This window comes from Silene latifolia, chromosome 2 (genome assembly GCF_048544455.1).
Source record: "Silene latifolia isolate original U9 population chromosome 2, ASM4854445v1, whole genome shotgun sequence".
In the NCBI taxonomy this organism is placed as follows: Eukaryota; Viridiplantae; Streptophyta; class Magnoliopsida; order Caryophyllales; family Caryophyllaceae; genus Silene; species Silene latifolia.
The window spans coordinates 6,652,106-6,671,843 of NC_133527.1; the positions used below are offsets into that span (position 1 = coordinate 6,652,106).

General features: G+C 35.5%; 1 protein-coding gene across 1 annotated transcript; it reads left to right on the top strand.

Annotated features, from left to right (window-relative positions):
- Nucleotides 1-14,903: 14,903 nt before the first annotated feature.
- On the top strand, nucleotides 14,904-19,315 carry LOC141642147 (6,7,8-trihydroxycoumarin synthase-like). The gene is made up of 3 exons (XM_074450843.1): nucleotides 14,904-15,539; nucleotides 17,617-17,932; nucleotides 18,496-19,315. Exons 1-3 carry the CDS (start codon nucleotides 14,968-14,970, stop codon nucleotides 19,105-19,107), a joined length of 1,500 nt encoding a protein of 499 aa, XP_074306944.1. The 5' UTR covers nucleotides 14,904-14,967; the 3' UTR covers nucleotides 19,108-19,315.
- The last annotated feature ends 423 nt before the right edge of the window (nucleotides 19,316-19,738 follow it).

Sequence of the window (19,738 nt, forward strand, 5' to 3'; positions counted from 1 at the left end):
CCGTACTCCCTTCTTGTACGTTGTCTTGGAAGCTCGTACCTCTTTGGTTTAAGTGGTTTAGCCTACATAAAGTCACTCAGAGGAAAAATAATGTAATGTTTATAAATAACCAATTAGTTTCTCTTAAGATAAATATATTTGATTTAAGATTAAAGCTGATTAAATAGTATCCCACTTTTATAAATAAGATAAAGATCTTTTTTTTAAAGACATTATTTAACACACAAGAATTTGTGTAAATATCAATTACACAAATTCTTGTTTGTGACGACATCTATCCGTCACTCTTGAGTAACGGATACCATTTTATCTCACAAAGTACCCACTTTTTCTCTCTCTGCAACACTATTCATATGGTCCCCTTTCTCCACTAACCCATTTTGTTACCATTTTATCTCACAAAATATCCGCCACAAATGGTAACCCGTCACAAGGGAGACCAATTATATCAATTAATGCATGCAAATTAGATAATGGCTTGATGTCGGAATCAAAGAACATGAATGTCTCATCAATGGTAACAAATGGTCCAAATCTGTACCAGGTACATATCATGTGTGCGCGCTCATTCTATAAGTAGAGAGATTTATGCAGGCCCAACTCAAAAGGGTATACAACCCGTGCGATCGCACATGGGCTCCAACTTTCAAGCCCAATCCTATTGAAAAATTTGCTAGTATATACAATAAATAAGGACTTATATGGATACAATAATCCTGCCTGCTAAAGGTCGTCCACAAATTACTAAATATCGTCGACAATTTTAATGAACTTCCAAAATTGTCCCTCCCTCACACACCCCCTAATATTTTCCTTTTTATTCAAAAACTTCTTTTCACTTTCGAATTTTTGAAAAAAAATAACCCGACTCAAATAACAACAAAAAAACGTATCGACCGCATCATTTCCGTCACGAATTCAAACATTCAACAAGGTATGTGATTGTTATTAATATTTTTTTTTAGTATTTTCTTAGTTGTAAATTTGTGACGGAATTAGGATAGATGCCTTTATTGTAGACGGAATTAGGATAGATGCTTTGATTTGAATCGGATTAAGCGTCAAATTCGAAAAAAAAAATCGAGGAAAAAAAAAAAAAAAAAAAAAACAGATTTGGGCCTTGAACGAAGAACATTTTCGTCCAGGTCCAGGCCCAGGCCCAGACGAAAATTTTCGTCTGGGCCTTCATTAATGCATCCTGCTTAGCTTTTTGCAACAAAAGACTAACTGGTTCAGAAATAAGTCCTGAAACACACACGAAAACCTCAGAAAGATACGCGATGCAGATTTTGAAAAATGTATACAATTCAATGGAACGGAAAAACTAATAAAAAAAGCGCAAATATACCACTAGAGTGAGCTGAACTCTTGAATTTGTTTACACTCTTATAAACATCCTGCACAATTTCCTTCTCAAGCTTAGCATACACTCTTTCACCACCAGATGGTGCAGTAATCGACATCGACTCCCCTTCAACTTCCCACTCGAACAGCGAAAAATACTTTCCGTAATCCTCAACTACATCAACACGATCCTCAACTTGCACAAAATCATCTGAATTACCTCCCACATTTTGCTCAGTTGTAACTAGGGATGGCAGTGGGTCGGGGACCCGACCCAGACCCTGAGGGTCGGACCCTAATGGATCGGGTATGGGTCTCATTTTTTCAGACCCAATGGGTATGGGTCGGGTATGGGTCTTAAGAAAATATTTGGTCCGGTCCGGTCTAAGTTATGAGACCCATACCCGACCCTTAGACCCTTTATTAAAGAAAAAAATCAAAATCACAACTTTTCCAATTCATACTTTGCAGATCAGTAAAACCCAACTAAAGTCTCTTTCTCTTCCTTCATCCCATAAAGTGATAAAACCCAACCAAACTCTTCTGACAATACCACCACTCCACCATTGACACAAGAAAACCACCACCACAGCACTGTTACGCGCGCGACTGGCAACCACCTCTCTAATAGGCGGCGATCGACAAGCACCATTAACGGTAGATTAATAAACTCATAATGTTAAAGTAGTATGATGAATTTTTTTTTTAATATTATAGACCCCATAGCTGTTAATCTTGTTACTAAAGTGGATGAAACTCGGACACGCGGGTAGACCCACACCCTACCCTTACCCATAGGGTCCGGGTATGGGTCCTCAAATTTTAGACCCTTGCGGGTCTGGGTCGGGTACGGGTCTAAAGGTAAAATCTCGGGTCCGGGTCTAGGCGGATCCTACCCAGACCCTACCCATTGTCATCCCTAGTTGTAACCCTAGATATCCTATCAGTTTGCGCAAACTCATCGAAATCACTTCTTATCTTCCCACATCTAACCTATCAATTTGCTCAGTCCTAACCCTAGCTGACTTATCACCGTTCTTGTTGGTGAAACGATATAAAAACAGAAAAAGATGAATGATTAATACTTGATTAATTATTATTGATTGAATACTTGTGTTTTACAACAAACAGATGACACATATTTATACTACAAATAATACATCCAAACAATACAATTTTGAAGAGTCACTACTTTTCACATACAACTTTTCACATAAATAGACACACTGCTTCAAATATATACTTTGAATCATATTTCAACACTTCCCCTTGATTCAAAGTTACATACTCCTAATTTCATTTGGAAGAAATCATGCTTAGCTTGAGGAAGAGTTTTTGTGAATATATCCGCCACTTGCTCGTTCGTACCACAGAATTTTAGCGTTACCTTTCCATCCGATACGAGTTGACGAATAAAATGATGATGCACATCAATATGCTTGGTTCTTGCATGAAAGACGGGATTTTTACTCATTGCAATAGCAGCCCTATTGTCACAATAAATTTCCGTAGCTTCATTTTGCACATAACCAAGATCAGTGAGTAACTTTCTAAGCCATAGAGCTTGGCGGGCAGCCGATGTTGTTGCTGCATATTCGGCTTCCGAAGAAGATAAGGCCGCAGTTTCTTGCTTCTTGGAACTCCAAGTTACTGCCCCTGAACCAAGACTAAAAATATTTCCTGACGTACTTTTCCGATCATCTATGCTTCCTGCCCAATCACTGTCAGTGAAGCCAATTAATTTCAGTCTTGATTTTCTAGAATACCAAATTCCAAATTCAACGGTTCCGGCAACATAACGAAGAATCCGCTTCGCCGCGCCAAAGTGTTGTTTGGTAGGATTGTGCAAATATCGAGATACCAAACTGACCGGAAAGGAAATATCGGGTCGAGTGTGTGTTAAATAATTCAAACCTCCTACTAAACTTCTATAATTCTTTGGATTTGCTCTTTCCGTTCCATCTTCATGCTGTAACTTTTCATTAATATTCATCGGAGTGGCTGCAAACTCACATTCTACCATATTAAACCTCTTCAATAAGTCAGAAGCATATTTCTTTTGGCTCACAAATATTCCATCTATATCTTGTTTCACTTCAAGACCCAAAAAGTACTGTAATAATCCTAAATCTGACATCTCAAAGGTCTTCATCATACTTGACTTAAAATCAGCCACCAAAGACTTGGAAGAACCCATATAAATTATATCATCCACGTAAAGGCAAACTAATAGAAAGTCTCTGTTACCATCACGTTTGGAGTAAAGAGTGGGTTCGTTCTCACTTCTTGAAAATCCGTTTTCACGGAAAAATAGATCAATTCTACTATACCAAGCACGGGGCGCTTGTTTTAACCCGTACAACGCTTTTCTCAATCTGTAAACTTTGCTTTCGGAACCATCCACAATAAAACCTTGGGGTTGTGACACATACACCTCTTCTTTAAGGTTCCCATTTAAAAATGCAGATTTTACGTCAAGTTGATACACAGGTAGGCTTTGTTGAGCCGACAAAGCCAACATAATTCTTATTGTTTCAAATCGTGCAACCGGAGAAAAAGTTTCTTCAAAGTCAATACCTTGTTGTTGAGAGTATCCTTTTGCCACGAGTCGTGCTTTATGCTTTTGAATACTTCCGTCAACGTTGTATTTTGTACGGAACACCCATTTCAGCCCTATAATATTCTTGTCTTTCGGGGCATCAACTAATTTCCATGTGGTGTTTCTTTCAATAGCATTTATTTCTGTTTTCATGGCGATTTGCCATTCTGCTTTCTCATTTGCTTCCTCAAATAAAGTCGGGTCCGTAACTATTAAGGCATAGTTACAAGAATTATAAATTTCTGCCAGTGATTTGTATTTTCTTATAGGAGATTCGCTGTCACTAAATGAATCACTTTCTTCTCTATTGTTGTTGCTTCTTGGCATTGACGGTGGAGTGCTTCCGAGTGTGGAGGAACCAGATGGAACATCTGGTCGGTCATCAGTTTCATCAAGTGGAATATGATGGGGAATCCCATCTTTATCAACATTCCACCTTAATCTTCCTTCTTCATTAAATATAACATTCCTGCTGATAATAACTTTTCCGCTTGCAATATTATATAGACGATATGCTTTGGAATGAGGACAATAGCCAATAAATATGCATTTCTCCGACTTCTCATCTAGTTTTGAACGATTATTAACCAAAGTATAACCAATACACCCAAAGATTCTTAAATGACTTACTCCTGGCTTCTTGCCTCTCCATGCTTCAAATGGTGTACGGTTTAATACGGCCCTCGTTGGAGATATATTCGGGAGATATACTGATGTTGATACTGCTTCTCCCCAAAATTTATTTGGAAGACCTTTTGCCTTTAACATACTTCGGGCCATTTCTACCACCGTTCGATTTTTTCGCTCCGCTACTCCGTTTTGCTCGGGTGTATATGGTGCTGTGAGATCTCTGCGAATGCCATATGACTCACAAAAAGCATTAAACTCGTCAGATACAAACTCACCCCCTCTATCCGTTCGAAGACCAATGATACGTCTTCCACTTTGATTTTCCACTAGCGCCTTAAATTTCTTAAAATTCTCGAATGCTTCCGATTTGTATTTTAAGAAATAAGGCCAACTCATACGTGTATAATCATCAGTTAGCAATAGGAAATATCTACTTCCACCTAATGACTCGGTTTTCATCGGTCCACATAAATCGGCATGAACAAGTTCAAGAGGCTCAGAAGCCCTCCATGTCGGCTCTCTAGGAAAAGAGGCTCTCCTCTGTTTTCCATACACACACCCTTCACAGAATTTAAGTGCAGCAATTTTTGGTAACCCAACGACCATCTTTTTTTGACTTAAAAACATCAAACTTCTCCCATTCAAATGACCATATCTCATATGCCATAAGTCAGATTCATCTTTCTCTTTAACAATTAGTGCCTTACTCACGACACTTGATACATTCAACGGAAACATTTTATTCAGAGTCATACGGACACTGGCTATGCTATGACCAGATTTTTTATCAATGACAGCACACACATCATCATCAAATGTTATCTTATAACCATTACTCATTAGTTGGCCAATACTTAACAGATTATGAGCAAGATCTGGGACAAATTGCACATCGTACAAAATTTTAACATCACCTTGTACTGTTTTAATAGCAATGTTACCTTTCCCATCGACTTTCATTTTCTTATTATCGCCAAGACGAACCTCTCCTTTCTTTGTCTCATCAATCATTTTGAACAAGGACTTTGTTCCGGACATATGATTTGAACATCCGCTATCCAAAAACCATAAATCATCACTGCCAATTGAACTTCTCATTTGTGAATGGGCCATAAATAATCTACTCTCATCTTCCTCGATTTCCTCAGAATAATTTGCTTGAGATTTTTCATCCTTTTCCTTGACCCAACAATTTACTTCTTTGTGACCAAACTTGTTGCAATAATGGCATCGAATATTACTTTTCTCTTGACGGCCGGAGTCACTATTACCGGTATGGTCTCTGCCTCTACCGCCATCATAACTATATTGGCCTCTGCCTCTACCGCCTCTGCCTCTACCGCCACGGCCTCTCATGACCACCACGGAAACCGCCTCTACCTCGGCCTTGGTTTCCATAATTATTCGTCTGCCCCTTGTAAGACGAATCCTCTTTGACTTGAAAAGCTTTCTCCTCCATTTTAATGACGCTTTTCTTCATTCTACTTTCATGGGCTAACAACGAACCCATCAATTCATCAAAGGTATAAGTTGATAAATCCCTTGATTCTTCAATGGCAGGGACAATGTGACTCCAATCACCATTCAAACTTCTTAAAACTTTACTCACAATTGTTTCATTATCAATTTTCTCACCGTATGACCGCATTTGACCAACAATTTCAGTCACCTTAGACAAATAACTTTGGACAGTTTCTCTATCACCCATCGTTAATACCGCAAAATCACTTCGTAAAGTTTGCAATCGTACCTTAATGACTCTCTTGTCACCCAAATATTCCTGCTTAAGAATTTCCCAAGCTTCATGAGCGTTGGTGGCGTCTGTAATCCGGGGAAATATATCGTCATCTAGCGCCGTTTGAATGAAGAACAACGCCTTTGCATCTTTCTTGCGGCTCTCCTTCAATGACGCATCAAGAACGGCCGGTGCCGGGTCCGGTTCAACATACCCGTTCTCCACGATATCCCACAATTCTTGAGATTTAAACATTGTTTTCATTTTGAGACTCCAAAGATGATACTTTTCCCCTTTAAAAAGAGGAATCAAGGGTTAAGATGATCCATTTGCACCAGGATTAGCCATTTTTGTTGTTTAATTGACTATCCGAGATATTGAATTTGGTTCTGGAACTTTTGGGAATTCTGGGTAAAGTTTGGGGATTTTGTGTATTTGGTTGAGTGTCAAGATGAATACGTCCTTTTTGTTTTTTTTTTTGTTGTATTAGTTTTTCCTTTTTTTTTTTAATGGATACCAACCTGTTGTCTGATACCACTAATATTGGTGAAACGATATAAAAACAGAAAAAGATGAATGATTAATACTTGATTAATTATTATTGATTGAATACTTGTGTTTTACAACAAACAGATGACACATATTTATACTACAAATAATACATCCAAACAATACAATTTTGAAGAGTCACTACTTTTCACATACAACTTTTCACATAAATAGACACACTGCTTCAAATATATACTTTGAATCATATTTCAACAGTTCTCAAGGTCGATTTCAATGGCGTCCGCCATGGTAGATCTAGGACGCTTCTTACTGATACTATTATTAGTAGTATCTTCTTCAGGAGGCGGTGAATTGATTGGCGAATGGTGGAGATCGCCATTGTTGGTTGCTTCGAGTTCAGGTTGAAGTTCGATTGTTTGATTATAGTAATCTTCGTCTTCGAGATATTGATCATCGAGATTGGAGTTCGCTTCTAGCCATTGAAGCTCGTCGAGGTCTGGAAACTCCATTTCCATGGCGGCAATTTTGGGGATTTAGGGTTTTGAGTTAATTTGGGGGAGTTTTTAGTTTTTTACTAGTGGGGATAAAGAGAGGGGATTTTTGGCGGGAAACTTCAATATTCGACCCGGAAATTCTATGGGTCGTGTTATCGCATCTAATCCGGAATTGCTATCACGCTCCTGAAAAATTATTATTTGCCCTTTTCTCCAACTTTCCTTTACTACTCCCCATCCGGGGAAGTGGTAATTAGTTACCTTAAATTAACCAAATTGTAAAGTCAAATCCCTTAAATTTTAGGGCTTGCTGGAGTAAAACATCTAGGACTCGATTTTTGGATAAATAAGACTTGAAAATAGAATTTAAATTGGACGGAATTAGACTTAACAAATGGACTGATTTGAACACAAACAAGTGCTAACTATTGATTCAAGGATTAAGAAGACAAGAGATTTAAACCTGCACAACTTAAACACAAAACAAGAACCAAAAGACAAAAGAAATAGTCGGCTAGACCGTTGTTTTTGGGCTGAAAACAGTGAAAGAAGGATTGCAACTTAAATGCTTATGATTTAAACATTCAAATGACAATTTCTTTGGTTGAATTAAGACTCTAAAAACGATTTGCAATGACTGAAACAACACTAATTGGAACCGTTTTGACACGAGAAATGAACAAGTAACCGGGATATGACTTTAACTAGATCACGAAGCAGGTTTAAGCCTTGGAATTAAACTCATCAAGATCACGAAACAAGAGCTAATTCCGTCTCAAACACTAAGTAATAAGGGATTTTCCGCACTAAGCAAGAAGAAAATTGGTTGAAAACTTCAGTTTCAAACTCATTCTTTAATTCACTCAAATCTGATTTTTTACATGAGATGAGAGCTACTTAAATAGAATCCTTGTTGCAATCCTAGCCCTACATCTAAAGTAGCATCTAAGGGCTCAAAAGAGTCTTATAAAAGGACAATAAAAACGGCCCAAAGGACCTTACACAAATCAGAAAAGGAAAACTACAAGACAACTAACATAAAGAGGATTGTTGGCAATAGTACAGACTTCCTTGGCATGCACTTCTTATTTATTTTATAAGGACTTCTTGGGCAGCTGGTGGGGCTCGTCCATGAGGAGTATAAGACTCAAACTTACAACAAAAAGGTACTTTAGAGCTTGCTTGGACAAAAGAAGAGAGCTTGAAAGCGATGTTCAGCACATACTCCAAAACCGTATTCATTGTGACCACTCGATTTGGTGCTATCTTTGCATCTGATTTAGACCCTTTCAAGATTAATTATCCTAGGCAAAAGGCTTTAAACTCATCATAGAAGAGTCTTAGGCCGGAAAATGGCATGTGTTCTTAGACGAAATTGGAATTGGACCTCATTTTAGGAGATGGCCCAAAACCGTGGAAAATAGAGCTTGGTGTACTTGTCAATTTCACTTCACCTGCTTGGAATGAGAGTAGTTATTAAGGGAACAATAAAGCTAAAATGAATTGAAAAATGGAGGGAAGGGATGAGGGTTGGAGATAGAAATGGGGAAATATAGCGTCAATGTAATGATTTACTCCTTAACTTTGTCAAAAAGTGAAATCGAATTCCATTTTGTACATTTTAACCCAAATATACTAACATAAAATATTTTCCTATAAGATTTACGTTGCATAAAATATTTATTCTAAATTATTAAATATTTATATATAGGGTATTTCGAAGTAATAAATATACTGTAAATTTTATTTTGACAATTTTACCTATTTTGTTATATTTATCACCGTTTAAATAATTATTTTATTAATCTCTATCAATTTTGTATTGAATAATATGCATGTAACATTAATCATACATATGAAATGGCTTTTACGTACATAAAATAAATTTGTAAGAATTATATTCTTTTTATATTATTAAAAGTGATAAATATATAAAAAAAAATGATCATTTTAATACTATTTTTTTGTCACAAAATTAATAATATCAGTTCATATTTTTTTTTTTTACGAATTAAGTACGTGATATTTTTTTTATAGAAACTAATAATATCAAATTATCAGGTTTTCATATAAGAATTTTAGATTTATACCAGTTTTGTTTTATTTAATTTAAAAGATTATAATTTAGTTAAAAAAAATTATAATATTTAAAGATTATATCTTAATTAAAAGATAATAATTTAAGAAAAATATAGTTTGTTTCTTATTTTAGCCAGATTACTTTTTAATGGAGAATTTTTAATCTCTTAGTAGTAAAGGGGATTTTAAGAAAAAATTATGTACTTTATCACACGCTTCAATCACATTTGTTCTTCTTATTTTTATTTTTAGGATCAAAATTATCAACCTTTGATCATAAATAAGTTGAAAAATAAAAATTATTAAGATATAAAACTAAAATATTTAGATTCATCAAATAAATCTTTCACACAACATATTTTTAAACATAAAAAATTATACTACTCCCTTCTATTCACTATTTTTTGTCCTATTCTTATTCGGATTTTCTTCTCTATTTCCTTTTTTTTTTGGGATGATTTGCGTGGTTTAAATTTAATTGTATGCAGGGTAATGTGTTTTGTGTAGGCCAAATTTACTTTCTTATCTCAACAAGTGGTCAGAGGTTCGATTTCTGACTCTTACAAATAAAAAAGTCAAACTTAAAAAAGGTCAACCCATTAAATTACTTTTAGTATCTCGAAGGAGATTATCCAGCTGTTGATAGAGAATACAACCGATCAACCCAAAAAAAAAACAAATGTGAAGAGGTTGGATTACAAATTGAAACATGAAAAACGATGTCCAAAATGTTATTGACTTGCCATGCAATAACTAGAAGGTTACTACTAGGCATGGTTACGATGGACCAGACAACTAGTCCAAGTTTATGTACGTGCCAAATGCTGAAGCAATGTCCCGTCTTTACTACAAATCGTAGTGAATTTTCCAAGATAATCACCACCGTTTTTCTTCGTTGAAATTTCCTTGTTCTCACTGTATAGTAGGCTCTGGCTGTTTAGTAGGTCTATCTTAACTTAAACGAGTTAAATATTACAATATGATATTAATAAAGATAAAATTTTTGGAATTTTCTAGACAACTAGTTACTGTATATGATTTGGTATGTATTTAATTTGTTTAAGCTTAAAGATGAATAATGTCCATTTTAACTGAGAATTTGTGTTATTTTTGGACTGAAATTGTCTGAATTGAATTAAATTAAACTTATTGAATAATAAGGATACAGTCCGTCTTGCTTGTGACCTCTCACAATCCCCTCCCACTTGCTCTCCCTACTTGTTCTCCCACTTGCAAGTTTGTCTCATGTTACAAGCTTGTGACGGATTTAGCCCGTCACAAATGAGAATTTGTATTACATAAATAGGTCGAATTCAGCTGAACTGACGTGAAATGAACTGCACTGAACTTAATTTATAAGAACTGAAATTAAGTCTAACAGAACAATGTCTAAGTCTTTTTTAAGACGGGTATACGCGTCAAGATTAAAATAGGTCAAAGGTTGATAAACTTGCATATATAAGACAAACGTTTTGTTATTCTCTATTTATTATTTTTTCGTCAAATCTATAGTACTTATTAACCCGTGTTAAACATGAATATTGCCGTATTAAATATGAATTTGTGCTCCACTGAAAGCGACTTGCTGCTATGACAACACTTGATGACTCGAGGAAAGATGCAAATTCGAAACTTCCTTGCTCTTATTTTAGGGTGTAACAATCTTCTTATCGTCGTTTTAAGTCAGGTTGTGATCTCACGTAATGTGTAACTTCCGTCGATATCAAGGAGCCGGAGCACGACACTAAGCGGAGGTGGTGTCGGGCCTAGTCAGGCCCGACTAGGACTAGTAAAAATTGGCCAGAGCACGGCCTAGGTTGTAATTTTCTTCTTTCGAACAAGGTCAACAGGATTGACCGGGCTGGGCTAAGGGGAGAGTGGCACTGTCCCGGTCCAAAGCCCAATAAGAGTTGTGTCGTGCCACGTGCTGAGCCCGTTGGGCCACTAAAAACTGGCCCAATTTGGGGTATGGGCCAAGCGGGCGCGCCACGTTGACCGTCTCTACCTAGTACTTGCACCCAATTTGTTGTGGCTACGATATTGTCTTTATTTGAGGATAGACTATAGAGAAAAGAGGGTCTCAGTAAAAATCGAAAATTTCAACAGACGTTATTATACACAAATAAAATACAATCCATTTTCTTAGGTAAATATATTTTTCATTTGAGAGGAGGTAATTTTATACACTTATGAATAACTTCTATAATAATTAAATCACAAATTTTAGCATTATTTACTCAATATATTTATACGTTCAATTAAAAATAAATAAATTTTAATACTCACTTTATGAAACCGAGACATAAAAATATATATTGATTGGGTTTTAAATGTATTAAAATAATTGGAGTTATTATAAATTTTAACTGTAATCAGTAATTTAGATCAAACCCATAAATTTTGACGGATTTAAACCTAGTTGTAAGAAGTACTATTATGTAATGTTTACCCATGATTTGAGGGATACGGAGTATTATTCTCTACAGAGTAGTCCTTAACTTTATGCAAATATTTCCCTTTAATTAAAGCCAACTAAGTACTGTTCTCCATGATTTGAGGGATACTTCGTATTTATTCTCTAATCTCTGCAGAGCACACATGCTTTTATGTTGCTAACTTCATTTAATTGACCATTAATTCTCATTTCAGGCAAACTATTATGTCCGAAGTTTTCAAACAGTCTTATGTGAGTATTTTTATGTAAAATGTAACCATTTAAATAGGGTTATATTTAACTGTAAATAAATCACATATGGAGGCGAGGGCGACCTTATGTTAATTGACTTATCATCATGCAGCGATTTTGGTCGTGATCAAAGCAAAACCAATGTTGTAAAAATTGGTGTAGATAGAGATTACAAAGCAGAGTGAATTTTCCAAGCAATTCGTCCAATTAGTCATTGCACCAACAATCACTATCGAAAGACGTGTGTCATATCTCCAGTGAGGTGTAATCGTATAAACGATTATATATCGACATAAGTTACGTCATGATCATCACCAACACCGAGTTCAAATTATGTCATTAACGTCACAAATAGAGTAAAACTGACGACTAAGACAATTATTAATCTAGACTAATACAAGGAAAGTTACAACTACTGAGTATCTTGGATATTTGTCATATATAGGAGGTAACTTTATGAAGTTGCTGACAAAATTACAACTCATCAGAGATTTGACTCAAGTCTTTCTGAACTGATTGATTATTGGTAGATTATATCCACTTGGGCCTAAAAACCCATTCTCTCAAATGCAATACAGTGAAAACAATACAAATATGTATTAGCAATATGGATATTTAACATGAAGTACTTCGTATATGATTATTTATTAAACTCGTATTTAATGAATGTTTTAGGTGCCAGTTTGAGTCGTGTTCATGACGATAATGATGTAACTTGGATTGATATGAAGTCGCTTATACGATTATATCTGATCAGAGATCTGACACACGTCTTTCAGAAGTGATTGTAGATATGTTATGTCAAGTGAGGCCCAAAAACCCCTTCTTTCAATTCAATACTTTGAAAAGAGTACAAATATGTAACAAAATATTACCATCGAGTTTAATAAATAATAACCATATACGGAGTACTTCATATTGAATATCCTTGTATTTAACAAATGTTTTAGTCGTCAGTTTGAGTCGTGTTCGTAACGATAATAACAAAAGTTCAATCGATGTGATCACCAGGAGCGGACTAATCTAGGAGCATGGGATGGAGGCCGCTACCCAAACATAAAAAAAATTGTTTAAAAGACGGATTTTTGCTACCCCAATTATTGTTGAATAGTAGTTAAGTAAATATTATTCCATTAAATGTATATTAAACAGATTGTGGTTCAATGGTAATAAAGGCTTAGTTTTTCACCAATTGACTCGGGTTCAAATCCCTTTACATGCATATATATATATATAATATAGACTAATTTTTTTTCCTTCTCCCTACATTAAAATCTGAGCCCGCTTCTGAATTATTTGCTCACGCAATTATATCTCATCAGAAATTTGACACGTGATATTATGTCAAGTGGGGCGTCAAAATACAAATAGATATCGAAATATTACCGGAGTTTAATAAGCACAAAGCACCAAATGATTCATGTTAAGTATGGCGTACAATTATCATTTGAGGACATAAATAATACAAATATGTATAGAAATATTACTGAATTTATTAAATAACCCCGTAATTCATGTTAAATTACTCGTATTTAATGAATGTCTTAGGCGGCAGTTTGAGTCGTGTTCGTGACGATAATGATGTAACTTGGAAGTTGGATCGATATGAAGTCGGTTACACGATTACATCTTATCAGAGATCTGACACACGTCTTTCAGAAGTGATAGTAGATACGTTATGTCGAGTGGGGCCTAAAAACCCCTTCTTTCCATTCAATACTATGAAAAGAGTACAAATATGTAACAAAATATTACCGCCGAGTTTAATAAATAACCATATACGGAGTATTTCATGTTAAATATCCTCGTATTTAACAAATGTTTTAGAATTTTAGTTGTCGGTTTGAGTCGTGTTCGTGACGATAATAACAAAAGTTCAATCGAATATGATCATGTAATTATATCTCATCAGAAATCTGACACACGTTTTTGAGATGTTGAGTGGGGCGTCAAAATACAAATAGATATCGAATTATTTCCAATCGAGTTTAATAAGTACCACATGATTCATGTTAAGTACGGCGTACCTTGCTACCACAATATCATTGAGAAAAATTCTTATGTCCTCCGAGAGTACCGTACTCTTTACACTTAAAACTAATCCACCAAATAGAATATAATAATAACTTAGGTGTAAGGAGTACGGTACTCCCGGAGGAGACAATAATTTTTCTATCATTGAGGACATAAATTAGATAGGAGAGGCCCTTTGTTTGGTGTAAATCATTCGGTCATTTTGGTGTAATCTGAATTCGAGTCGGATAAGACCACTAAAACGATAAAAAAATCTGTTTATTTGGTAGCGGATTCCACTAGGGCCGAATAGGAGAGGCCCCTTCATGATCTGTTTTTCAAGGTTAGAAAAATCTTATTTGGTAGTGGATTCCATATAGCCAAAAAACAAAAAACAAAAAAGAAAGAAGAAAAAACGAATACACTTTGTGGACTACATTTTCTAAGATAATTACTGAGTATATTGTGAGCTGGTCTTAGACTCTGTTCTTTTCGACTAATAAAAACTGAACTGAATTCAACTAAATTGAATTTAATGAGCTGAATTTAACTTAATTGAACTGAATGAAGTTCAATTAAACTGAAGTAAGAGTTAATTTGTGAAGAAATGAGTTGAACTAAACTAAACTGAACTGAGCTGAAGTTAAATCTAAAAGAACAAGATCAGACTTTAACCGCAAAATGGTGCATTTCAATAAAAAAACATTTATTTATTACTTAATAATTGAATTGTTCTTTTTTATATAATAAGACCGTTTTATAATTTAATTTATGAATTTTGTGGCCTATTTATACAATGTTGCACCTAGCTACACGATCGAAATAAAATTCAAGTAACTACTCCTAGTAACTATTAAAACTACAAACATACAAAAACATGTTGATATTGCTCTTTGCAATAATCTTCCCACCTCTAATTTTTCTTGTACTACTTCATAAGCTTAAGAAACATGAACCACCATTGCGTTCACCTCCTGGCCCTAAGGGACTACCCTTTATTGGAAACTTGCACCAATACGACGTCGCGACTCCCCATGAATACTTTGCCAACTTAGGCAAGGTCTATGGTCCAGTTGTCGGTCTGACACTTGGACAGGTACCCGTTGTTGTGGTTCAATCAACAGAAATGGCGAAAGAGGTCATGAAAACCCAAGATATTAACTTTTGTAGTAGGCCTACATTAGTTGGGATGCATAGACTAAGTTACAATGGTTTAGACATAGCTTTTGCTCCATATAGTGATTATTTTAGAGAGGTTAAGAAGATTTCTGTTGTTCATCTCTTGAGCTCAAAGAGAGTTGAGTCTTTTGGTCCGATTCGTCGAGATGAAGTCTCAAGGCTAATCCATAAGGTTTCGTTGCTCTCTTCTACTTCTCAAGTGGTTAACTTGGGTGAATTGTTAATGAGTTATGGGAGTTCTAATATTTCTAGGATTGCTTTTGGAAAGAGGTATGTTTCTTATCACAACATCTTCGGTCTTCCTTACCTTGCCTCATTTATTGTATAGTTATCAACAGGGACATAGCTAGGATATAATTTTAGGTGGAGCCGAATTATAAATTAATCTGTAAATCTAATGGAGTTTTTTTTTATGGTTGTTTAGATACGAATTACTTGTTTTTTTTTAAAGAAAATCAGCACAAACCTTGAAAAAATTATCATTACAACTCAATAATGGGTATATAGAGTAATATTTGTCGATTTTGAAATATTGGACTTTCAAAAAATAAAACAAAATATTGGAAAAACATGTTTGGTAGAAAAATTGAACACGAGTCTTGTTTCTGTTAGGCAAACAACTTAATCACTACATTACTCATGCAATTTGTCTTTAGAACATACCGAAAATAGATTTTAAACCTACCCGGATTAGGGCCCAATCTGGCCCCAAGGTAGCTTTATCAATTGAGTTTCTGTATCAACATATAATAACGTAATTATTTTTAAAATATAATAATATAGTATATTAATAAAATAATTCAACGGTCAGTATGGTGCTATTGTACGTGGTACTATTCGGCTAGGTAACACCGACACGGACACGGACACGGACACTGGCACGACACGGACACGCGACACGGCATCTCATGAAATTTAGGACACGGGACGCGTCATTTAAATTTAATAAAATATATATTTTATATTTATTTATGTGCGATTTTATTTTTGAAAAAGTATTTGAATATTAAATTTAAATGGGTGAAGGTAAAACTTGACGTTAATTATAACTCATTCTCATTTCCAAAACCAAAAACTAACTTATAATCAACGATTCGACATCTCATTACTAGTCTAAAGAACATCATTTACCGCTAATTCAACCTATTTCCCCGCCAAATTCAACCATAGAACAATTCACACCATTTACCTTAAATTCAACTTGATTTCGTTTGAAGGTGTGTCCAAATACCATGGACACGGCTCAAAATACCATGGACATGTGTCGGACACGTGCCCAAATAAAAGATGAAAGTTAGACACGGTTTTACAAGTGTCCGACACGTTTTGACGTGTGTCCGACGAGTGTCGTGTCCGACACGGGTGTCCGACACGGGAACGCCGATTAGGAGGAGTGTCCGTGCAACCTAGCTATTCGGGGCCGCTATCATTTTCAATATTGGAATCGATATTGAATAAACAATTCCTCGCACTAAACCCGTCAAAATCTAAACTCGTCCATTTTTCTAACGCCAAGTTCCAAAATATTGACCCGAAATGAGTGATTGATTTAGGGTTAAAATTCGACACGAACTCAAAATGACTTGTTAGTTTAATTCAAAATTCAAAATAACCCGTTAATTTAGGGTTAAAATCGACCTAAACGGATCTACCTGATAGGTCAAAGATAAGTAAAGAATTTTATTAATTATACAATATATTTGAAATAATAATTAAAAAATTATTAGTTTTAACACTTTAAACTATACAAGAAACAAAAAATTAATTTTATTTAAAATTTATAATCTTTAGTAATAAAATAATTATTAAACTAACTTAATTTCTATAATTGTTTGGTATAATTAAGTATGGTTGTGTGTTTGGTAGGGCTGGGCTGTCGGTTTGTGACGCAGGCGAGGAAATATAGTGTTTTTTGTAGTATTTTTTCAATTCTTACCGGATTGGGCCGGAAATCCTGGCACCGTCCCGGCCCGGGTAGAGGATCGCACTGGGTTGGGCTGGCAAACAGGCTATAACCGGGCTTGAAAATGTCAGCCCACGAATGGAGGCTGGGCCTAGCTGGCTAGTACCATTAAACAACTCTAAATGTTAGCATTGAATATGATTTAAATATTAATACTAAATATGCTATAACTTTTTTTTTTAAAATCGATTTATAAAATATACTAGGAACTATTTTCCGCCTCGTATTCCAGCCCTAACCCGACCAGTGAGGTAGTGACCCTTATAGCCTAGCTTGAGGACCCGACCCGACCCATATTTTGACCAGATCCGGGATTCGACCCATGACCCGTCCAATACCAATTGACATGTCTACTTGTCATGAATGGTTTTCGATTTTTCATAGGTACGAAGAAGATGAAGGGCCAAGGAGCAAATTTCATGGTCTTTTAAATGAAATGCAAGCTCTATTTGTAGGCTTCTTCTATGCTGATTATTTTCCTTATCTCGGCTGGCTTGATAAGCTAACAGGACAATTTTCGAAACTCGAAAGGGTGTTCAAAAACATGGATAAATTTTATGATGAACTCATTACCGATCACCTTGATCCGAATAGGCCTAAGACTGAGCAAGAAGATATCATAGACGTGCTACTCCAACTCAAGAAACAACGTTCATTTGCTTTTGAGCTTACGTTCGATCATATCAAAGCAATCTTAATGGTAATCGACTATTCTCCGTACTAATTAGACTACTCTCTTATATTATGTAGACTTGTCAAAACTTGACCCGTTTTTCTTAGGGTTACAAACTCGGTTTTCCACCCGTGACTCGTTTAACCTGAACCCAAAATGATCCATTATTTTAGGGTCGAGACCCGACTCGAATGGATCGACCCGTTGGGTGAAAGGTAAATCATAAATTTTATTATAATATTAATATAAATTATTTGAAAAAAAAGTATTATATTGGAAAAAAATAGTTAAAAAATTGTTTTTTTATTACTGAAAATTATAAATTCAACTAAAAAGTCAATTTTATATAACTCTTATAATATTTAATAATAAAATAATTATTAAAAAAACTTTATTTTAATACCTATGTCAATATAAATTAATGTAAGCGTTGAAAATTATTTCTTGACCCGTATTCCGACCCTAACCTAACCCGCGTCCCGTATGACCCGACCTGTATAACCGGACCCGTGACCTGACCGCCCGACCCGTTTGACAGGTCTAATTATGATCATGTTTCGGGCTGTCTCTGATCAAATACATCTTTGCAGATTATATTTGTAGCGGGAACAGATACGAGTACAGCCATGGTAGAGTGGGCAATGACGGAGCTAGTAAAGAACCCAGAGTCTCTAAAAAGGGTACAAGAGGAAATCCGAAATGTAGCGCAAAATAAGGGTTGTGTTTGCGACGAAGACCTCCAAAAGCTCGAATACTTCAAGGCGGTTATAAAGGAAACATTCAGGTTACATCCAGCTACTCCATTGCTAGTCATACGAGAATCAATTCGAAAAACCACACTAAACGGGTACGACATTAAACCCAAAACATTAGTCCATGTGAATGTATGGGCAATCGGAAGAGACCCCGAGTTATGGGAGCATCCGGAAATGTTCAAGCCGGAAAGGTTTATGGGAAGCTCAATTGATTTTAGAGGACTAGACTTCGAGCTAGCTTCGTTCGGAGCAGGGCGAAGAATATGCCCTGGTTTGGCTCTTGGTGTTGCTAACTTGGAGCTTGCACTTGCCAATTTGTTGTACTCCTTTGACTGGGAATTGCCAATTGGTTTAAGGACGGAAGACATTGATACCGAAGTTCTTCCTGGTATTACTATGCACAAGAAAAATCCACTTTGCCTTGTAGCAAAGAAATTCCCTGCTTAATAACTACTTACCAAGTCGTAGACTGTAGACGTTTTGTTTATCTTTGATTAAAGAAAAACAGAATTGTGTTTTCTTTTGATATGGGTCTGTTTACTTTTGAATTTTGATCGAATTATCCAAAAACCTTTCCATCATAGAAAGGTAAAAAAAATAATGTAAAATTTTAAAAATAGAAAAGGTAAATAAATAATCGAGTTGAAAAGAGCACTGTACTCCTTCTTGTACGATGTCTTGGAAGCTTGTAGCTCTTTGGCTTAAGTGGTTTAGCCTACATAAAGTCACTCTCATAGAAGAAAAATAATGTAATGTTTATAAATAACCAATTAGTTATGTTGGATTTGGACTTCCATTAGTCGGTTTTCTTATTTATGAAAACGGGTGAATGTGACCGGTAAAGCCCACTACAGTTATATGATCCATTAGGCTTGGTCATCTCTCGGTCTCGATCAAGATTGCGGTTAAATAGTGTGATGATGATGATAAGTGTAGAGGCTGCTTATTATACAAATGATGGCGACGATGGCCAAATACGCTTTATTATATTTTTCTCTTCTTCCTCCGCTGCAGAATACCTCTAACCTATATAAATAGGTTATTGGGTTGACATGTTCCATTGATTGTCAACATAAGG

What these genes read in the sequence shown, in the direction of transcription:
- LOC141642147 (XM_074450843.1), top strand. Translation starts at nt 14,968, where the DNA reads ATGTTGATATTGCTCTTTGCAATAATCTTCCCACCTCTAATTTTTCTT. An exon ending in AGGATTGCTTTTGGAAAGAG is followed by an intron (nt 15,540 to 17,616) that starts GTATGTTTCTTA and finishes GATTTTTCATAG; the next exon opens with GTACGAAGAAGATGAAGGGC. An exon ending in ATATCAAAGCAATCTTAATG is followed by an intron (nt 17,933 to 18,495) that starts GTAATCGACTAT and finishes ACATCTTTGCAG; the next exon opens with ATTATATTTGTAGCGGGAAC.